The sequence below is a fragment of the Daphnia pulex genome, chromosome 3 (genome assembly GCF_021134715.1).
Source record: "Daphnia pulex isolate KAP4 chromosome 3, ASM2113471v1".
Taxonomy (NCBI): domain Eukaryota; kingdom Metazoa; phylum Arthropoda; class Branchiopoda; order Diplostraca; family Daphniidae; genus Daphnia; species Daphnia pulex.
Window position 1 is genome coordinate 1,796,435 of NC_060019.1, and position 23,452 is coordinate 1,819,886.

At 37.4% G+C, this 23,452-nt stretch overlaps 1 protein-coding gene across 1 annotated transcript; it reads right to left on the bottom strand.

The window, feature by feature from the left end:
- Positions 1–4,928: 4,928 nt before the first annotated feature.
- LOC124189765 lies at positions 4,929–6,928 on the bottom strand. Its single transcript, XM_046582236.1, has 4 exons — positions 6,659–6,928; positions 6,502–6,589; positions 6,287–6,436; positions 4,929–5,293 (listed from the first exon to the last, which is right to left on the bottom strand). Exons 1-4 carry the CDS (start codon positions 6,914–6,916, stop codon positions 5,178–5,180), a joined length of 612 nt encoding a protein of 203 aa, XP_046438192.1. The 5' UTR covers positions 6,917–6,928; the 3' UTR covers positions 4,929–5,177.
- Between the last annotated feature and the right edge of the window lie 16,524 nt (positions 6,929–23,452).

The window sequence follows — 23,452 nt, forward strand, 5'->3', positions numbered from 1 at the left end:
GTGGTCGATCGGGTAGATGAGGTGATGTAAGATGGTGATGAAGGTGAGCAATGGCGGGCGAGATGACGTAACGAATAATAATAAAAGACGCAACCAATAAGGCGGACTTGAAACCAAAGACGCAACCAATGAGGCGGACTTGAAATAAAGACGCAACCAATATGGCGGACTTTAAACAGGGAAAGATAGGCACAACAAATAAGGCGGACTTGATAAAAGACGCAGCCTAAATATGGCGGACTTGACGGAAGCAAGACGCAGCCAATAAACGTACCAAACGGGAGACGCAACCAATAAATATGGCGGACTCGACAAGGCAAAGATGTGGCCGAAATAAATGTACCAAAAACGAGAGACGCAACCAATAAATATGGCGGACTCGACAAATCAAAGATGTGGCCGAAGTATATTGTATGAGAGACGCAACCAATTAGGCGGACTTGGGCGAAAGACGCAACCGACGTGGCGGACTTGCCGGGAGCAAGACGCAGCCAAAAAATGGCGGACTTAAAGGCGCAAGACTCAACCTATAAATGGCGGACTCAACAAACAAAGCGAGAGACGCAACCAATAAGGCGGACTCAACAAACAATAGACATGGCAAAAGGAATTTATTTTAGAACGAAGCGCGATCAAAAGGCGGGGAGTGGCTAACAAAGGACGCAACCAATATGGCGGACAAGGGATTTATTCTTGACGTCCTTCGTGCTGTGCGGTAGAAACTTGTTGATCGGTTGATTTCCTTTTGGCGAGGATCTGCTGCATAATTTCTTCTGCTTCTTTGATGAGCGCTTCACGGTTGTGAATGATCGGCGCCGGAGAAATTGGACGAACGGCCGGATCAGGATTTCGGCCGGCTCGGATGGTCTTGGCGATTTCTTCGGCTTCCTTGATCGCCTTGTCGATGATGGCCTGTCGATCGCTTACGGGTTGAACAAGGATGCGGCGATCGACGACTGGTCTGCGAATGATCGCGCTCCTGCGAGCGAGCGCCAAAGGTGGCGCGCGTGCGTCGGGAAGAGCGGCAGGATTTTGATAGCGCGATCGACGGACGGCTCTTCTCTTCTCTCTCAACACTGCCTTCTGTTCTTCGTCCTTCTTCTTCCCACGAGGCAGTTTCAGGCTAGGGGGGAGATCAGCTCTCCTCTGGCTCAAATTGGCGATGAAGGATGACGGGGTGGTAAGATGGCGATGATACGGGCGGATGTGTTGAGGTACGATGAGGTGTGATTATGAACGATGAGACACGAGGGTCGACGGAGGGTTTCACGCGTGTGCGCAAACGGCGAAACCAACGAATCTGCCACGCGGGTCTTTCTCGGAAACGTGATGGTGATTTTCGGTATGACGGGGTGATGGTGCTGCACGGACCTGTAGACGGATGTACCGGGCGGGATACAGGAAGCACCGATCAGCCGAACGTCGGTATGCAGGAAGCGGGTCGCAGAGAGTGTAGTTGAGCTCAATCAAATCTCTGGGAATTTCCTGACGGAACGCGTGTGTGAGAGGGCCGATGGGCCGAGGAACGTCAATTCCCGGTCGATGCACCAAATGTTTGCTTCTCACACCGGAATGAAAAACTTCAGAGTCGCAATTAACTGGAGTCGAATGTATTTCGGCTCAGGGAAAAACGGGAACACAAAATCAGGTTTAGGCGACGGGGCGATAGTTGCCAGCTATACGTCCCCACGTTAAACACAGAGAAAAATCGGAAAACGGAAAGCGAAACTGAAACGTAAAGTGTGGAGCGTCGGCACATGTGCGCTCTACACCAGAAAAAACTTTTAAGTGAATCATCTTCTCGGTTTGGCTCCTCCTTTCTTGTCCGATTCCCTTCCTCTCGTTACGGGCGTTGCCGGATTGATTCTCTTCGATTCCAGTGGGTCCGAAAAATTGACAACTTTGGGAATCTTAGACTTTCCAACACCAGCTTCATCCTTGTGTCGTAGGCAATCAAGTTCTATTTTTGAAACCGAGTGCTTCTTCGTGACGTCAGTCCCTTCATATATTATCCAACAGTCGGAATTGAATTTTTGTTTTTCCCCCAAATTAAAATAAAAAGATGAAACAGATATAGAAATGACCGAAAGACGTGAAAATAAGAGAACGGACGAGAGCGATCACACAGGATCGGGGTGGGTTGGGTTGGCGAGAAGGGGGTGAGAATATACAACGCCGCACATTCTCCTTATAAACGCCCCCGTACTCCAGGTGACCTGGAGGCCCCGATGCCAATATTAGTTGTTTGTTTGTTTGTTTTTTTTAAATTTCATTTATATTTTTTTCTGAGACTATTCAAATTATAGACGAGTGGTTTTCTATCAAGCCCGATCGTAGTACCGATCCGGTTCCTGGTCCGTTCCCCGCCCTTAATCAAACAACTCTGTGTCCGCCCAGAGAAAGATAAAGAGAGAACTAAAAAATTAAATCAAATAAAAGTCGCATCTCTATAGACTATTGAAATCAAATCAAATCAAAATAGCTAGAATTTTCGGAAGGCAAAAGAAGAAAAGTAAGGCAATCCCTTTGGCAACCTTGATACCACCGAAATCTACCCGACAAAATGTTTCTTATCTACTTTTTTTGGGAGGGGGGGAGAGATTATCAACCGAAGATGTGGCGATTGAAATTTCCCGCCTTTGATATCTTTTGGTAAATTAATTGCTGATTAGGACTACACATATTGACGTTGTTAATTTTTTGTTTCTGTCCAGTTGTCTATTGTGTGCAATGGAATCTGAGGCTTTTTCAAAAGCGGAAGCGCGGAACATTAAGAAAAATAAAAAAGAACAAAAAGAACGAACCCCAACACTCCCGACAAACAATTGAAAAGAATCGCCAGCGATTTTGGCGGGCAGAAAAGAACCTTCAATCATCACACCGGGGCTATTATATAAAGATACCTTTCAAGAGGGGGGGGGGGTTAGAGAATAAACCAACATGGCCGACTGGAGAGACACGCCCAATTGAGAAAACGTACAAAATTGTTCTTGTATGTGTGTCGTGCAAAAATCAAATCAAAATCATTTCAATGAGCGATGGGTTAAAATACCTTTTCAAAGTCGGGCGACATTCGATGAATATATAATCCAGTGAACAATATGAGAGAGTTGCACTACGCGAATCACACTGATCAGAGTATATTGGCTAAATACGAGCAAGCCAGAAAGCAATACACACGGCGTGAATATTTCAACACAAAGAATCAAAAGTTTTTCGGAAACTCAACGGAGTGATTAGCAGCACGAATCGACGCACATGTTAGTACAAATGGTTACACCCAACTGATCCCAAGCCAGTCCAAAACCGATTCACCACTGTATACTATCCCCAACCAACTCTCCTTTTGACGTTTGGCGCGTAGTATACTATACTTTTACGTTTTTTTACTACGGGCCTGGGCTTATTACTATGTAAACGTGCGTAGAGACTAGAGCAGAGGGTAATACTAATGAATGGCGTCTCTATCGTAGGGGGATGGAAGATAAGGGGCAGGGGACTGTGCTACTGCTGGCAGCGCCACCAAATGAAAGTTGAAGCCTCGGGGACCTTTTGCCTTTGATGGGGGTCTACTAATAGCTGTCTCTTCGGGTTGAGTGTTGACCATCTTCTTCTTTTTAATTTGAATTTTTCCTTAAATTCTTTAAAGCTATTTCATCCCCGCCGGGCGACGACTTTTTTATTTTTTTAACCCGATGGAACTTACTAGGGAGTAGGGAGAGAAGAAGCTAGAAGAACCCAGCCAAGATTTGCAATTTTTTTTACGACACTGACGCAGGAGTTCCAGGCGACGCCAGTGGAACAAGGCGCCTTACAGACACTGGACGCTCCAACGCCCTTCGACTTGGGCCGTCGCTTGCTGCTCCAAGATCTTGACCTGGACGGACTGGCGACTGATGACACCCAAATTGTCGGCCCATACTCTTTCTGCAACTTGACTTGAGCCGGCTGATTGTCGACCGTGGAATATAGGAATAACTCCGCTCCAGGTCGCCCTTGACTGGCAGGCAGTGGTAGTTTTTCTTCTTTGAACAACAACTCGGCCGCCTTCTTGAACAGACATTTTGTCTGGCGAATATTTGGCCAGCAGCTTAGTGATTTCCGATATGAGGTCGAACTTTGTCTTTGGAGTCGTCTTTTCTAACATTCAGTTTGCCCTTTTTATAAAAATCAAACAACAATTTAGTTGAATTTTCTCCACAAAATTTCAATGTCATTTCTTACTTTGACGGTTTGCTGATGGTGGCGGTCGCAGCGAAGTGTCAATTATTTACCATCCAGCTCGCAATTTTTGATCAGGACCTTCTGAACGTCAAGCCAGAGATCGTCTAATTTTGTTTCTCTTGATCAATCAACATTTTCTTTCGAAATGGACATCGTGTAACCTAAACAGATACTAGAGAAAGCTATATTAATCAACGAATCGAAATTGAAATCCATTTGAATATTTTACCTTCCAGCAAAGTGGATGGGGACTGACTGGCTGTGCTTTAAATTTCAAATAATAATTACTGTTAAATTGAAAAAATGTAAGAAGCCGTAATGTAAATTACCATTAAAGAAGCTCATTTTGTAAAAAAAAAAAACGAAGCCTATTGTTTCAGACCTATAATAAATATGGGTGCGTTAGCGACTATATAGCAACTATTCGAAACTTACTGAATTCCAAACGCTTGTATTTCCTACTTGGCACCGCCCCAGTCTGATGTTTGAATCTTGGTCCTTGGAGTTATGATGGGCAGGAGCTAATATATCATGATTCATGATATTAGAAGATAACTAACTGGAAGCACTTTATATATACCTGTATAGTAATAAGAGAATGTTCTGTATGAAACATACCAACTGTGCATTTACCTGTTTGATAATTCCATAAAACAATGAATTAAACACCTGTAAAAAATACTGGATTGCTGTACCCCTATATATGGTTTTTTAAATGCCATTAACACTATTCATTTATTGCCTACTTCGAACCGTTATTAACTTTACACAGATAACTCTAATGTATTGAAATTTTAGATTTCGACAATTTTGAGTTAATAGTGAAACAATGTATGTAAGCAACGGGAACTACGGCTTCATAAACTAAAATTTGACATTAATGTTAAGGGCGGGAACAATCATCAACCTGACAAGATCTCTGCGAATGACATTAAGCTTCTCATTGAGAAATTTCAGGAAGACAACACAGTCAGTAAGTACATCATGCCATTTTTTCTGTTTTCTCCGGTAATAAAAGAAAAAAACTTCTCATTTTCACACAGGACATCAAGGATTCCAGATAGCAATGCTTTAGAAACAACAGATTAATTGATGAGATACACAGCGGCGGTAGAGTACTTAATTCGGGTGTTTTAAGTACTCTTTTTGCACTGAACATTTTTAGTACGTGTTTTAGGGTACTGAAAAGGAGAATTTATGCACTTAATGTAAACATTTTACACTTAATATGGAGAACATACTTAAATAATCTTAAAATAAGTGTCTTTTAAAACAATTAAGTACGTTAAAAAATTAAAGTACTCTTTGGCAATGTACTTAATTTAATTTGTATACTTAATAAGTTTTTTAAATAAGTGCCCAATGGATTTAAGTACCTTTTCCTCCTTAACGTACTAGGTAAAGTACTTAAATCCATTGGGCACTTATTTAAAAAACTTATTAAGTATGTAAATTAAATTAAGTGTACTGCCAAAGAGTACTTAAATTTTTGTAAGTACTTAATTGTTTTAAAGGACACTTATTTTAAGATTGTTTAAGTATGTTCTCCATATAAAGTGTAAAATTTTTACATTAGGCTAAGTGCAAAAATTCTCCTTTTCAGTACCCTAAAACACGTACTAAAAATTTTCAGTGCAAAAAGAGGGTGGTAGGAAGCGAATTGGAATAGAACTTTGGACATTCGGAAAAATTTCTAAGTCCCAAGGCAAGTCGTGTAAAACCATAGAATCGTGAAGTGATAAATACATATTTAAAATGGCACAGCGGATGAGCATCCGACTGTGACCCGGGAGTCCCGTGTTCAATACCCATATAAGTCTTAGCTGTTATTTTGAAAATAAGTATTTTAAGTAGGAAAAAATGTAAGTATAAATATTAGTTTAAGTACGTTGATACTATTCAGTAGGCAAATATTACTCACAAAGCAACGTACTTTAATTTCTGAAATTTCAAAATTTAAGTACCCAAAAAATTAAGTACTTCCTGGCCCCCGTTTTAGTACCCCAATTAAGTACTTTACCGCCGCTGTGTATACTGAAAAAAAATATTTATCTCAATTAACCTTTAGTATTTTTTTGATGGGATGAACTGAGAAAATCCTGGATGAAAAAGATCAGAATCTGGCAGGCAGCTACATCTACTTCAGTGAAGTATCTATGCAATAAAGGTGCCCATCGACGAAAGGTGACAAAAAAACTCAGCGAGGAAATTTCTAAAAAAAAAAATTATAGTTAAAACCAGTCAAAACTACTGGTGTTGAAAACCACAAAAAAGTACCATTCTCCGTGCTTCTGACAAAAGAGCTGAGCATCACTGCAGAAACCAAGGCAGGAAGAAGAGAAACCTTGGATTTGGAAACTTCAATCTAAAATTCATTAAATATTTGATAGAATAAATTTAATAGGGAATAGACTTGAAGTGAATTTTCAGATACATCAATCCATGTGCAGACTGCATCAATCGTTGTTGATTCAGTGGTTTCTTCTCTCAAGTAGTAAATCAACTTCTTTTCAAAATGTAGTTGTTCTTCCAGACATTCACAATTAGGTTTCTGGATGGAATCAAATGCTTTGCGCAACTCAGACAACATTGCTCGTATCTTCCAAAAACCGTTGTCTACTTTTAATGTAGCTACTGCTTCTTCAATCAAGGTCTCCAAGTAAACTAGTCCCTCACAAAATTCGGCCATCATTTTAGCAGCTTCGGCAGCTTGATCAATTTCAGAACAATTCATTATTTTTGTTTTTAAGATAGAAAAGCAAGCTTATCAGCTCGCCGCGAAGGGATAGTCGTAAGCCAGTTGAATACTGTCTTAAATGAAAAATTCAGGGCCTATTGTTAAGTCGGACTTTTTGCTAAATGCCTTCCTAATTTTTCAGAACTTTTCTGTAAATTCTATGTTTTTTCTCTGAAATTTTCTGAAAAAAATTCTATCGCGAAATTTTGATTTTTCTGAGTCGTATTCACACTTCCCTTTCGCAACTGCAATCCTGTGGAATTTTTCATTCACAGTTCAATATCCTTGCAAGTTATTTACGTTTAGTTTGCTGAACTCATATTTTCTTATTTTTACGATTTAATTGTTTTTAAGTTCAACGATTTAATTTAAAAAAACCTATCTTTTTGTATGCAAAACTTAAATGCAAATATGGTTGTTGCGTCATCATTGGGTCATCAAAGATTGCGTCATCACGGCGATGCTATGGACATCTGGTGGTGATTAGATTAGATGTATATCAACATCTCACCATCACCATGGCGTGGCAAGTGCCGCCAGATGTCACTAGCCGTTAAACAATTATTTTAGCAGTTTTTCATTAATTACGGGAAAACTAATTAAGTAAATGGAATTATTTTTGTTCTGGTCGCACCGCATATTTTTTGTGTAATTTTTAAGACCAAAAAGTACGAAATCTGTCGTGAAACACCCGAGTTATGGAGCGGGACATACATACAGACAAAGTGACATGGCTTTTTTTTTCTGCGTATGCGATTATTAGCTTCGCCCTTCGGGCTCGCAATCAATTTATTTGTTCGAAAAGCACCCTGTGGGGTTAGTTGGCAGAAATTTTGAGGGGCATGTTGGCATACAGATTTCTCACGAGATGCTTAGTTGCAATTTTTCAAAATTCGACCTAGAAATTTTGGAGCAATGGAGAATCGTCACTTGCCAACTTACCCCGTAGGTGGGGCAAGTTGGCAGACTTTTTTTTGCAGTTTTTCTCAATTTCACAATTTCGTGTAAATGAACATTGTAAACAAATACCCCTACTAACACGGCCCATCCACTTAATGTAAGATGTAGGTTAATATGGGATGAATAGATCCAGGTCGCAATTGGGGGGCGGTAGTATAGCGTAGGTATAAATTTATTCGGATCTAGGATAGGATCAAATAAAGAATATTCATCGTAGATCCACCAGCGTATATTCATTAATATACTGATTGTACGTCAAAGTAATATACCCAGGGGTATGATTTTGTTGTAATACCATTTGGTACATATACAGAATGTGCATCACAGTATAACCATATAAGGGACACAGTGGACGAAAAAGCTAAAAAATATCTCTATTTCCACTACACACAAACATTTGTTCCTAAAATGTATGAACAATTGGTCATGTGGTCAGAGAGGTGAGCTACGGAATTGAAGGTCAGCAGTTCAAATATGGGGTGAGACTTTTATCTTTTATTTTCTAACAGAAATCATATCTAAAGATGGATGATATTTCATGATACTGTGTATACACAAACCGGTATATTCAAGGGACATACAAATGGTACGTGCGTTGAAGGGGCAATAAGGATCAACATGAAGCATTCCATGGATATGCTGTTTGTATCTGCCTTATCCTTGGGAGTACGCTGCAGTCATATCCATGGTAGGGGAGACTGGAGTAAGACGGGACGGTTTTCGTTTCCCCCCCCATATCTCCCAATATAATCATCCTATTTTTTTTTTTACATTTTTATATATTTAACATATAGAGGTACCCCCCATATTTTTTATTTAATTTTAGAGTAAACCGTTTACCCGTAGGAAACGGCTAAAGTTTTCAAAAATTTGTGGGAGGTGCCTATTTTGGGGGGTAAATGAGGACACTAGGGTGGGTGGGGTGGGACATTTGAGTTATAAGCCTTAAAATTTGTTAAAAATTTTAAAAAAAAATTTTAATCGTGTTTCCCTTTATCAATTCTATATGTCTGTAAAAAAAATGATGAATTATCGTGTAAATTGAGATTTACATTTTATGAAAAAAAATAGCTTAGCTACGCCCGATTTGAGGGCGGAGCTCCCTGCCTATTTCAACTGCAGTAAAATTTGCTGTCCCAAATTCCCGATAATCTCTCTTTTTTTAAAATGTTCATATTTCCTAAAATAATGGGCCTAAAATTCCAATTTTTTTCTTAAACGATAAAGAAATGAACAAAGTTTCTTCCCATGTTAATATATATTATGTATTTTTTTTGTATTTTTTCCGTAATACCTTTTATGGCGGCAAAAAATTTTTACATACAAAAGCCGTTTTTTTTATTTTGTCAATAACTCCCACAGTTATTGACAAAATCACACCAAACTTCAACCCCGATTAGATAACATGTTTTTACATGTTACACTAAAACAAATTTCAAATTAATTGATATTTTCGATTTTTCCCCTCACTATCCCTCTTGACCCGGTGTCCCGGAATACTCCAGTCTCCCCTACATCGCTGTGTTAGTAGGGACGATCAATTCATAGAGAATTGAAATTTGAATCTGATTCATTCATTCAATTTGCAAAACGTGTGGTCAAAAAATTCAAATAAATTCACAAAAAGTGACCCTGCCAACTAGCCCCCCCTCTCCCCTACAAGTTTGAATGTAAACGTCACAGCAGAGGAAACTTTGCTCCAGATAGAGTGAGAGAGAGTTGCATTTTGTCCAATTGTATCATCAAAAGAAAACAAGAAAACTCAAAAACAAATTATATCACGTTAGCGTGGAGGTAGAGTTTTAAATTCGAAGTACGTAAGTTAGTTGTTCGAGACTTGTGCAAGATCTGGATTTTAAGACAATTGGATTGTTCATTTAGGCAATTGTATGCAGAACTAACGAATTGAATACGATATAAAACATTTAGGATTTTGAACGCATGTTCAATGTAAAAGACTGCTTATAGCTTTTTCATAAAAAAAGGATTTATTACTTTTTTAATGGTCCGTTATTGGGAAAATAACAAAACGTAATATTGATTTATTCTTCTTTGATTATAGTCATTTATTGGGAAAACCACAAAACAATTTAACAGCCACCTTGACGCAGCAAAGTAATAATCTAATGTTATACCAATATGTGGGTTATCGACCGAAGAATATTCTCGGAAAACAATATTTTACCATTACAGGACTTGACTTATCCCTTTTTTGGCCGTAGGGAAATCCGTGGCGAGATCCTCTGGATCTCTCTATTGCCTGTCAGAACAAACCTCTATAGGGAATCCCCTCTTAACCCTTGTTTACGTGGCTTCTAGAAGTTAAAAACTTTCATTGCCTCAAGTCGAAAAACAGCTGTAATAACGCTGTTGGTGTAGTGGTTATAGCATTGGATTGGTGACTCCAAGTGTGATGGTTCAAACCCACTCAAGACTATAAACAAAACAGAACTTAATGTTAGAATCCTTTCTAATAACAAGTTGAAGATGAAAAAATATTCCACGCTGGACTATAAAACCTTAAAAACAACAACCAGATTTCCGTCAAATTTTTAAAAGTAGTAAAATTGTTATTTCACCAATAAAAGTAAAATAAGTAAAATAAGTTGAAAAAATATTGTGAGCCAAGAAATTTGGGTGCAAAAATATATTGGAAAAATATTTAAAAAAATTATTTTACCAACATCTCAATTGTAGGAATATAATATTTTAGCAATATTTGGGAAATATACTCTGCTAGCTGGGGTGTTTTCCCATTGAAAAGTGCAATTTGCATTTGGATCTGAGCCTCTTGTTGGTGTGTCAAGCAACATTTGGTGTTCGACTTATCTGAAGATAAGATCGTCGTCGACTTCAGGAACGTGATTCCAGAATCCAATCTCACGTTCATTTTGCACAATTAAAAAAAAACTGTACCAAAGCGCGACCAATTTTGCTAATGCGTAGGTGGTCAGTTTACTGGCCCAATATACACATTGATATTATCAACGCAACAAGGAGATGCCAAATTTGCACCAGATATCAAATGGAACTGACGTACCAAAGACCTGCAGATGGAACACTAAAACAAGAAGACCCAACCTCAAGCTGCTTTTGAAAACCACGGTTTGATCCAGCATCCATTGACCAAGTTATATGAGACACTCCAATCTTCATCATCGAGGTTGGCCAGTATTGCGATTATCTCATCAAAACAACGGCTGGTTGTAATTTTTTTTATGAAACCAGAATTTTTTGCAGTCGAATATTGTTTTATTCCCAATTTTCTTCCATAATTTTTGTGTTTCTTGCAAGCCAAAATTTTTTGGGGAAATCCAAATAAATTTTGCCTCTGTAGATGGGGTTATTTTTTTCTCTAACTCGAGGGAAAGTCATAGCAAAGAGAAAGTTTTAGTAGGAGACGGGAGAGGGAAATAATAGGGTAAAACAGCGAATGCCGGACAGCGATCCGACTTATGGCGTTTGTGTGTAAACCCAAAATGCGAATTTCCGGACAAAACGCGAATGCCCCGGACATTTTTTCGAATTCCGGACAGAAATATTTTTAAAAACTAATTATATCAATCGATGCAGTTTTTAATTCTTAGTAAAATTGCTTAAGACATATAGTACAGTGCAATGAAAGTATTTTGAGATATTTCGATTTAAAAAATCAAAACATTGAGCTGTCAAAAACTGTTTTCGTCTGCCAAGACTTTTCGACCTGGGATCAAAACGACTTAACAACATAAAATTAATATTTTGAAAATCCCTTTCGTTTACTAAATTTCACAAGAACAAATAGGCCTAGAATTCTAAAACAAAAAACGAAATTGAAATCCGTATTGGAATTCTGGAGAAATTAAAGTAGAAAGTCGCCCATACGTGACGCGAATGTCCGAAAACCACCGAAATTTGAAAATTTTCTTAGAATTTCTAAGTTAAGATTTTTATAGAAAAATTGGTATCAATAAATGTAGAATTAAGTCCTCTTTATGTCTAGCTGCATAATGGTAACATGACGTTAATATAATTCGTCTAATTAATGAAGGTTCTTTCCCCATAAAGCCCTTGATGCGAATTCTGGACAGCAGACGGAAAAAATATGACTAACACTGCATTACTCTTTATCCGTCGTAACTATAACAACATAGCACAGCGGTATAACATCTGCCTACCATGCGGAAGGACTGACGTTCGATACCTGCAAAGGGTAAATCTGCATTAAAAGATTTAGTAAAATCTCTTAGTCGTACATGCAATTAGAAATGCAAAGCAAGCAACAGACATATTGAAACAAAAATAATATGGACATCAGCTAGGTTCATACGTAATAATGGCTTCTACTTAAACCATAAATATATTCAATAATACATAATTGTAACAATTATTGAAATAAGTAAAATAATCTTAACTGTTACCATCACGCTATTTAATTTTAACGTTATTGCAGTTATGAGATTTGAACGTTCAACCTTCACGTTTACAAGCGGACCTTAACCCACACTGCCATAACGATACTTGTCTAAAACTATAAAGATCGATTAGCGAGCGGACTATGTAGTCTGTCCGGAATTCGCATCATGGCTCCTTATGGGAGCAAGACTGACGCTACATATAAGTGATTTTGAAAACAAATTTACGCCCTTCGAACATTTTTGGGGGAATTTCAAGCAAAATGGGGTTACGGGCATGGGAATTAAATTAAAAATCACAAAGACTTTAATTATTTTACAATAAGAAACATTCCGGACGAAAGATACACCATTTTGGGGAATGGTAGTCATTATAAAACTAACTGCTCGATTTTTTTCAAAAATTTTTTCACTAAAATTACTGAATTATTACGCCTTTTAAAAATATTGATAAACAAGTGGAACGGGAAAGAAAAATTATGACGACAGCTTTTTTGGATCTGCTAAGATTCGATCCTCTTGTCGCTCAAATCTTTTTTTTTAAATAATGGAAAAACTATACAAAAAAACTTATAAACATTGCACATCAATCGATTCGCCTTACAATTCTGCGTCGATTGATGTATAGACATATTAAAAAACAGAAAATCGAAATTTTTCAAAATTTTCTGTCCGGAATTCGCGTCAGCTGTCCGACATTCGCATTTTGGCCTGTTTTCTATTTTCATCGATATTTAAGAAAATTCTTAAAAATAACGACAAAACCTTATATAATATTGTAGATCTTTCAATTCTCTATCGATTGATATAATTAGTTAAGGGATTTTTCTTGTTTTAACCTTAGAAATTCCTTACCCCGTAAAATATGTTTACTAACTGACAACACAGAGCCAAAGTTGTCAGCCGTATAGCAAAATTGAGAAATTTCATTTCATGATAACTCAATTGATACAGCGTATTTTTAGATGCCCTTTGGCTCAATTGTGTATCCCCTGTCATATTTTGAAATTCATTCATTAGTTTTCGTTAATATTTCGTCGTTTTTTTATAATTGTAAATTGAAAAAATCGACTTTTTTGTCCGGCATTCGCGTATCCGAGATGCTGTCCGGAATTCGTTGTTTTACCCTATTTGACTAGATAAAAATTTAATTCAATTTCTTCTTGTTACGGGTAGAAAACTAGAATTTAGTATGACGTTTTTTAAAAAGTTATGCACAAAAAAGAAAAGCGCCTGTTTTGGGGGGAAGGGGTACACTATCAAAGCAAATTGCGGTGCGAAACAGAAATAAAGGGGAAATTGTCTTCACCTGAACGCACATATACTTTTCAGGATATAAGACGCTCATAGATACACATATTTCGAAAACAAACTAATCGATGAGTTTGCCAAATTTTTGTTTATTTCCATAAATGTTACGGCTGCTCCGTAAACTTAAAAAAAGGGGGGCGTAGTCCAATAAGATGCCATATTAACACGGCCAAAAATTGGCAGGTGTAGATTCTTTCTGGTGGGTACTGTACATTCGTTCACCATCTGATTCGAGTTTTTGTTATGCATTCAAGGATAGAGTAAGCGAGTCAGCTAAGGCTTAGACTGGGGATTCCGATGCCAAAATTCGATTCCCATGAGAAGCAATAAAGATGCTTTTTTACTCGGACACTAGTTTTAAACACGTAAAACTTGCAATTTTCCTCCTGAATACGACAGTCTTTAATAATACAAGTATCAAGCCAACAACAATTTCATCTGGAATTTTATTTTTTTGTGAGATAATATACACTTGAGAATCGGTCGCGCTTTTCTCTATGGTGCACTATAATGTAATACAATTGCTGGAAGTTGCTTCACATAGCACAGTGTGTTTTAGTTTCTTTGACGGATTTGTAAATTTTTAACACAATATATTTATATATATTAACTCCCGCCTCCAAAAAGTTTATTCGAAAACATAGGTTTATATTTTGAAAAAGTTAAATATGTTTTAAAAAGTTTTTGTTTCGACCACTAGATGGCTCCCCCAGCTTGGGAGGAAAGAGAGCAAGGGTAAGAGAAATCGGCTTCAATTATTTACTCGGTGGGGGGATCTCATTCCTTTCGGCTTCCTTAAATGTAGTAGGCTATGATCTAACTCTCTACCTTTCTGTAATTCTATCTCTTTCGCGCTCTCCCTGATAGAAGGTCAACGTGTAAACTCTCCTGATTCAATAAAGATCATTCTTATCCATCTTTTCATTTACCATTTACTTACAGCCCACCGGAAGGTGGGGGAATCCGGTTGAGAATTGTTGGAATTTACGTCTCTCGATCCTGTCATAAGTCGAATCCAACTCTTCCATAACTTGAACTTGTAGTGGACAGGAACTCGAGTCCCAGCTATCAACTAGATTTTCGACACTCCATTACTTGTCCATTTTTTGAAAGAAATGCAATCAATAAAGTAATTAAAAAATTGCTTGATTATTTAGATCCCTTCTAAAAATATTTAACCCGGACGCTCCACAAAAAAGGAGAGGGAAAAAATGGGTTTAAAATTTTGGTGGGGAACTCGCATTCAACCACTGATTTCAAAGCAAGCATCAGTTTTATTCACCCCACTGACCAAAATCGAGTAGACAGACAACTTGATGAAGAACAGAAATTATGGAATTTCAGTCGTATAAGTGAACACAACAAGAAAGAATGTTACCTCTATATAGTTCTCCAAATTACGGAGAAAGACATGCTCAGTCATTCCGCCTATTTTTAGTTCTACGACTAATGAACCGGGTAGTATCAAGTCAAGGTCTAGTGCCTCAACCTCTTTCTCTAAGACCCGCATCATCAACTCTCCCGGTTGACAGATGTTACACTGCAATCCTGGCCAATACGGTCTCTCTCGTTTATAATGCGAATTAAGGAATTATATGATTTGGCCATGACCGGGTCCAACTGTCTTATGTCCTTATAAGACAGATATCGTTCTTCTCCAAGCATCCAACGGAAAGAAAATGGGTTGAAATAGATATCCAACTTAATAATGAAAGAAAAAATTAGCGTTGACCTTACGTCGAATCGTACCAATTATTATTACATACCTGTCTTGAATCCATGACAGATTTGCCAAGCACTTTGCCTAAAAGATGGTCGAACAGTCGAACTGTGTCGGAATAATCACTTGAAACCGCTTGAACTTTGAATGAAATTGTCAATGGAAAAAGGCTATTCTCACAGTGAACGTAGACATCAGCGGCATCTTCCACTCCAGAGTTAATTCCTCCTCGCCATAGTTTCAGATGAAACCTTTGAATTTCTTTCTAAAAATTGAAAATAATTCTCTAGTTTGGCCCACCCCATGTCTGTCCTGAAAATAAAATAAACCAATTAAATAATCATATGGCCATTCAATATAAAATAACTACTTACTTCTTTTTTAAACTTCACTTCTAGAACTGCGTTATTGTCATTTTTGACCATCATGTAAAATGCAACTTTTGCTTTGTCCAAAGGCAACTCACAGTTCATGGTTATTTGCTTGGTTGGAAGACGGCAAGTAATATGAGCAATCCTAGCTCCCACCGAATCAGGACTGAAGACCTTGCGTTGCTGCTAAGCACGCTCACAGTCAAACATTTTGATGTGAAATACAAGCTTTCTAGTCTCCATTGGCAAGAGAAATTTGCATGAATTAGACAATTGATAAATCCATGATGGTAATTCTCTGGTGGTAACAATTCTGAAATCCTTAATTCACAAGAAAAAGCAAGTTATGAAGATTTCAAATAGTGATAAAATATGATGAATATACCTTAAGCTGCTGATTCACCTTGTGAATGAGTTGATTGTGAACGAATTGATCGTTAATTAAGATAGGCTCGTAACTATTGAGATCGTACAACGGTCCCCAATAACGACTAGTTCCATACAATACATGCAAAAGATTTAAAACTTCCAGAGAATAATCCTGGATGGTCATCGACTCCGGTAGCCACATCGACAAAAACGGTTCCAAGTTTTAACACACTTTAGGAGCGATCCCCGCTGTGAGGAGTAGAGTTAAAACAAGATGTTAATTACCTTTGGTTGTAACCCGAAAACCCAACAAAACTTACTAGATCACGTTTCAGCCATTACATTTTCGATTCTGTCGTTCTCACTAGGATTTGCGCTTGTCGACGGGAGTGGTCTAACGCGTTCTTCACCATTTCTCACGAGACTGTAGGAGACTATATAAAGTGTATTCCACACTTCATCGACTTGCGATTCATCATAATCTAAAGTAGAAAAAATTATATGATATGTAAATCACAAAAACGTTATCAATTTCTTAGTTGACTGAATTTCTTAGCGTTAAAGCTTCATAAATGGTTTTGGTATAACACGGCAAAATTTATTTGTTGTTTACATAAATCTGCAAGAGATGGCCAACTCCTTCTCCTTGCTGCACATGTCTCTAAACCTGAAAATTTAGTATGGAATAAAAATTTAGCAATTTGACTATTTTAGATTGATTGGTAATTACTTACCTCGTTCTGAGCTTTAATTATGGCATTTTCATCGACGAAATCGTCCCGCCTCACACCTCACTAGTCACGAACAATGAGGAATTGCTCTATGGACTGAATCAGCGCATGAGGCTCAATTTCGACAATGTCACCGTAGTACTGTTTGAGATTGTTGCTAGAAGGATATTTGTCTCTCTAGTTTGCATTTCACGGAATTCGCTGGTGATCCAGATGCATCTTGGGAACCAACTGCGTTTTCCAATTTGGAGATTTAACTCTCCATGTGTTGTGAAGCCAACAAAAGTGTTGTTTCACCCCCCCCCTTCCCCCGGGTAAAAGCAAGATAATCCTGCAAAGGCAAAATAATAAAAATACATCATTATGAATTATTGCAATATTGATAAAGTACCTTAAGAAAAAGACGAAATCAATTTTTGCGATCCTTTCCTTCTTTCGTGAGGTACTTCAAAAACCCTCGAATTACACCTCCGAAAAAGATCTCAGGAGCAGATACTTCACTATCATTTACAACGACACGGATTCGTGCAAATGCACCATCGAGTTTCAGAGGACTGGCCACAAGTTTCTGCAGATGGATGGCACATTTCAGTCGAGGATCCTTTTTGGCACTCAATTTGATATTTATGATCCTCATTGTTGTCAAATTGTGACTCAGTTAAACTCAGCAGTTTCTCCATGATACTCCAAATATTGCTTTTTTGAGTTCTGAGTGCCCAGCTAAAAGAGAATTGCAGTTAAACTGTAGTACGAGGAAAGGTTGAATAACTGATGTTATTTGTCCGGAAAACTATAGCAAATATAATTGAAATAAACAAAATTTTATTTCAGTTCCATATTGCAGTTTTGTTACTTCAGGTTTTAACAGTAAATTTACTACGTTTAAAATTACTGTATCCAATATTTTTACTACATTCAATTTACTCAACCAGGGAAATTAATTAAACTTTACGTATAGTTATTTCAATCTGCGTTTACTTTTTCAACATAGAAAAATAATTGAAACATAATGAGGCAATAAACAAGTCAGATCTCACTGTATATACGAAAAACACGAAAATAACTTTAACGGTGATTAGAGCATGACTAATTTGATTTTTTGGATGACTTGGCTTGTTTTAGTGGCGTTGTTGAATTTTTGACGAATTACAGTGCGTATGGCACTTTCTTTTTCCCCCGAGAAGAAACCTAAAACGCAATCTAATAATTGACAAAAGAAAATTAAATAGTTAATTGTAGTAGAATTGAATAACACAAAACAACTTAATATATTAATTCCGAGATATGTTGTTTGTCGGCTGCCTGACTATTTCAATTATCAGTCATTCGGTTACTAGTCAAATAGGAAACAGGAAACAAAAAATCCATCATCTTGCAAAAAAAGAGACAAAGACATCTTTCGCTCAACTCGATTGTAGATGGTTTTTGCAAATTCTCTGCAAACGGGGAATTTTGATGGGAAGTTTTCTTTATCCTGCTACTTCAATTGAGTTGGGTTTTTGAAATGTAACAGGAGTTGGAGGTGTTCCTTTCTGTGTAGACCCCGAAGGAAAGAGTGGAATCATCTCACCACTTCGGTGATTGTAGTACTTGACGTAAGGTTTGGCTGGAACATTCAGCTCTCCCCCAGAATACTAAAGAGATAAATATGGCATGAATCAATTACGGGGTGTCCTCAATTTTTTTACTACAGAAAATTTATTTAATAAAGTTACCGAATTATTTTGTTGACAAGTGTTGGACAAGTCTATCATGACGTTACCGGAACGTGATGCTGACGAAAAAAAATCTTGTATGGCGTTATGGTATGGATGGTATGGTCAATGGAGTCAGTTGATGTCGACCAATCTCTTTTATTTCCCTCTCCAGAATTGCCACTCCTAAAATTTTGAAAAATCAATAAAAAATAAACAATTAAATAAACCAATAAATATTAAATTTTATTAGTTATTGATACATACCATCTTCCAGCTTCCGCACATCCCCCAGCGGTGTAGCAACTGATGTCGACGAAGCAGATGCTTAGTTCACGATAATTTTTTTTAGTTTTAACAGGATGTTATCGTAATCTTGAGAATCCTGATCGTCATCATCTGACACTGAAAAAACTGAAGTTGGTGGTACAGACGGCGAAATCGATGTCAGCTGAAAGGAATCCAAATGTTTTTGTCAATGGCCAGTTAGCTTTCTTCTTCTTCTTCTTTTCAGCCTTTAACGCCAACATTTCTTTGTCTGCAACATCGCTCGCTACCTTTTCCTTTTTTTCTTGATGTTACAATTTCAGTTTTTCGGTAAGGGAAACCGCACGATTTGATTTCCTAGTGGCAGCTGATGGGCAGGCCAATTGAGGATTTTGTTCCTCGTTATAACATCTTCAGAAGCAGCATCAGCAGCATCAACGAGAAAATCGTACACCTTTATTGCAAAACATTTTGATAATGCCTTTCGTTTACTTAAAACTACCAGACGAAATCCTTAAAATGTATCAATCATATGAAAAATACGGAAAATCCTGGAAACCAAGTGAATTAAGAAATGTTCTTCTTTTTTCTCCACAGTAGTTCTCAAATCCTTACTTCCTAATGAATACTTACTACCGGCATTGGCTTTATCTTGTGAACTGCTGTAGATTTTTGCAAAAGAAGACAATAACGCAAGAAGATCTCCAGCTTGCTAATATACTTTCTTTGTCTTTTATCGGAATAATACATTTTTCAATAATGGCAAAAAAATTCCCTAACCTTACAATATGATTATGTCGTTTGAAGTCCGCACAGTACAAAGTAGTTCAAAAAAATTTTCCATTTACAAGTATTCTAATGTACGAATACGCAAAGAGGCAGTTTAAAATGTCGGCGTTAAACCGATTTTAAATAGGAATTATCTCGCCACAGACACTTTTCAAATTTAAATTTTCCGATTGGTTTCAAATTTTCCATTCGAGGTTCAAAGGACAATTTTGTCTTCGATCGAGAAACAAAGAAATTAGAAATTATTTCCTCTGTCATACAATTGATTTTTACAGCAGAAAATTCTCGAAGTAGTTGCCTTGCTATAAAATGTTCAAAAATTTGACCGGCCAGACACTTGGAGCCATTAAATCGAGTTTTCATACTGCCACCCGCATCTTCTTACAAAAACGCAGAGTATGCTCAAGGCGCACCCCAATTTTCTGTGCCCTCTACAATATGGCTAAGTAGGTGAACATTATAGGAAACATCTTCAACGCCGTATTTAACTGGGATTTTCCGATAAAAGACAAAGAATGTATATTAGCAAGCGTGAGATCTTCTTGCGTTATTGTCAATTATTAGATTGCAATTTAGGTTTCTTCTCGGGGGAAAAAGAAAGTGCCTTACGCACTGTAATTCGTCAAAAATTCAACAACGCCACTAAAACAAGCCAAGTCCCAAAAAATCAAATTAGTCATGATCTATAATCACCGTTAAAGTTCTTTTCGTGTTTTTTGTATATACAGTGAGATCTGACTTGTTTATTGCCTCATTATGTTTCAATTATTTTTCTATGTTGAAAAAGTAAACACAGATTGAAATAACTATACGTAAAGTTTAATTAACTTCCCTGGTTGAGTAAATTGAATGTAGTAGTAATTTATTGGGTACAGTAATTTTAAACGTAGTAAATTTACTGTTAAAACCTGAAGTAACAAAACTGCAATACGGAACTGAAGTAAAATTTTGTTTGTTTCAATTATATTTGCAATAGTAAATAACATCAGTTATTCAACCTTTCCTCGTACTACAGTTTAACTGCAATTCTCTTTTAGCTGGGCACTCAGAACTCAAAAAAGCAATATTTGGAGTATCATGGAGAAACTGCTGAGTTTAACTGAGTCACAATTTGACAACAATGAGGATCATAAATATCAAATTGAGTGCCAAAAAGGATCCTCGACTGAAATGTGCCATCCATCTGCAGAAACTTGTGGCCAGTCCTCTGAAACTCGATGGTGCATTTGCACGAATCCGTGTCGTTGTAAATGATAGTGAAGTATCTGCTCCTGAGATCTTTTTCGGAGGTGTAATTCGAGGGTTTTTGAAGTACCTCACGAAAGAAGGAAAGGATCGCAAAAATTGATTTCGTCTTTTTCTTAAGGTACTTTATCAATATTGCAATAATTCATAATGATGTATTTTTATTATTTTGCCGTGCAGGATTATCTTGTTTTTACCCGGGGGAAGGGGGGGGGGGGGGGTGAAACAACACTTTTGTTCGCTTCACAACACATGGAGAGTTAAATCTCCAAATTGGAAAACGCAGTTGGTTCCCAAGATGCATCTGGATCACCAGCGAATTCCGTGAAATGCAAACTAGAGAGACAAATATCCTTCTAGCAACAATCTCAAACAGTACTACGGTGACATTGTCGAAATTGAGCCTCATGCGCTGATTCAGTCCATAGAACAATTCCTCATTGTTCGTGACTAGTGAGGTGTGAGGCGGGACGATTTCGACGATGAAAATGCCATAATTAAAGCTCAGAACGAGGTAAGTAATTACCAATCAATCTAAAATAGTCAAATTGCTAAATTTTTATTCCATACTAAATTTTCAGGTTTAGAGACATGTGCAGCAAGGAGAAGGAGTTGGCCATCTCTTGCAGATTTATGTAAACAACAAATAAATTTTGCCGTGTTATATCAAAACCATTAATGAAGCTTTAACGCTATCAACTAAGAAATTGATAACGTTTTTGTGATTTACATATCATATAATTTTTTCTTCTTTAGATTATGATGAATCGCAAGTCGATGAAGTGTGGAATACACTTTATATATCCTCCTACAGTCTCGTGAGAAATGGTGAAGAACGCGTTAGACCACTCCCGTCGACAAGCGCAAATCCTAGTGAGAACGACAGAATCGAAAATGAAATGGCTGAAACGTGATCTAGTAAGTTTTGTTGGGTTTTCGGGTTACAACCAAAGGTAATTAACATCTTGTTTTAACTCTACTCCTCATAGCGGGGATCGCTCCTAAAGTGTGTTAAAACTTGGAACCGTTTTTGTCGATGTGGCTACCAGAGTCGATGACCATCCAGGATTATTCTCTGGAAGTTTTAAATCTTTTGCATGTATTGTATGGAACTAGTCGTTATTGGGGATCGTTGTACGATCTCAATAGTTACGAGCCTATCTTAATTAACGATCAATTCGTTCACGATCAACTCATTCACAAGGTGAATCAGCAGCTTAAGGTATATTCATAATATTTTATCACTATTTGAAATCTTCATAACTTGCGTTTTCTTGTGAATTAAGGATTTCAGAATTGTTACCACCAAAGAATTACCATCATGGATTTATCAATTGTCTAATTCATGCAAATTTCTCTTGCCAATGGAGACTAGAAAGCTTGTATTTCACATCAAAATGTTTGACTGTGAGCGTGCTTAGCAGCAACGCAAGGTCTTCAGTCCTGATTCGGTGGGAGCTAGGATTCTTCCAACCAAGAAAATAACCGTGAATTGTGAGTTGCCTTTGGACAAAGCAAAAGTTGCATTTTACATGATGGTCAAAAATGACAATAACGCAGTTCTAGAAGTGAAGTTTAAAAAAGAAGTAAGTAGTTATTTTATACTGAATGGCCATATGATTATTTAATTGTTTTATTTTATTTTCAGGACAGACATGGGGTGGGCCAAACTAGAGAATTCTTTTCAATTTTTCGAAAGAAATTCAAAGGTTTCATCTGAAACTATGGCGAGGAGGAATTAACTCTGGAGTGGAAGATGCCGCTGATGTCTACGTTCACTGTGAGAATGGCCTTTTTCCATTGACAATTTCATTCAAAGTTCAAGTGGTTTCAAGTGATTATTCCGACACAGTTCGACTGTTCGACCATCTTTTAGGCAAAGTGCTTGGCAAATCTGTCATGGATTCAAGACAGGTATGTAATAATAATTGGTACGATTCGACGTAAGGTCAACGCTAATTTTTTCTTTCATTATTAAGTTGGATATCTATTTCAACCCATTGTCTTTCCGTTGGATGCTTGGAGAAGAGCGATATCTGTCTTATAAGGACATAAGACAGTTGGACCCGGTCATGGCCAAATCATATAATTCCTTAATTCGCATTATAAACGAGAGAGACCGTATTGGCCAGGATTGCAGTGTAACATCTGTCAACCGGGAGAGTTGATGATGCGGGTCTTAGAGAAAGAGGTTGAGGCACTAGACGTTGACTTGATACTACCCGATTCATTAGTCGTAGAAACAAAAATAGGCGGAATGACTAAGCATGTCTCTCTCCGTAATTTGGAGAACTATATAGAGGTAACATTATTTCTTGTTGTGTTCACTTATACGATTGAAATTCCATAATTTCTGTTCTTCATCAAGTTGTCTGTCTACTCGATTTTGGTCGGTGGGGTGAATAAAACTGATGCGTGCTTTGAAATCAGTGGTTGAATACGAGTTCCCCACCAAAATTTTAAACCCATTTTTTCCCTTTCCTTTTCTGTGGAGCGTCCGTGTTAAATATTTTTAGAAGGGATCTAAATAATCAAGCAATTTTTTAATTACTTTATTGATTGCATTTCTTTCAAAAGATGGACAAGTAATGGAGTGTCGAAAATCTAGTTGATAGCTGGGACTCGAGTTCCTGTCCATTA

Excerpts from the sequence above, each read along its gene's own strand:
- LOC124189765 (XM_046582236.1), bottom strand. The coding sequence starts at position 6,916 with ATGATGGCCGAATTTTGTGAGGGACTAGTTTACTTGGAGACCTTGATT. Across the intron at positions 6,590-6,658 it reads CAGTCTGCACATGGATTGAT|ATTGAAGTTTCCAAATCCAA; the intron begins GTATCTGAAAAT and ends AATGAATTTTAG. Across the intron at positions 5,294-6,286 it reads CCATCAAAAAAATACTAAAG|CATTGCTATCTGGAATCCTT; the intron begins GTTAATTGAGAT and ends TTGTTTCTAAAG.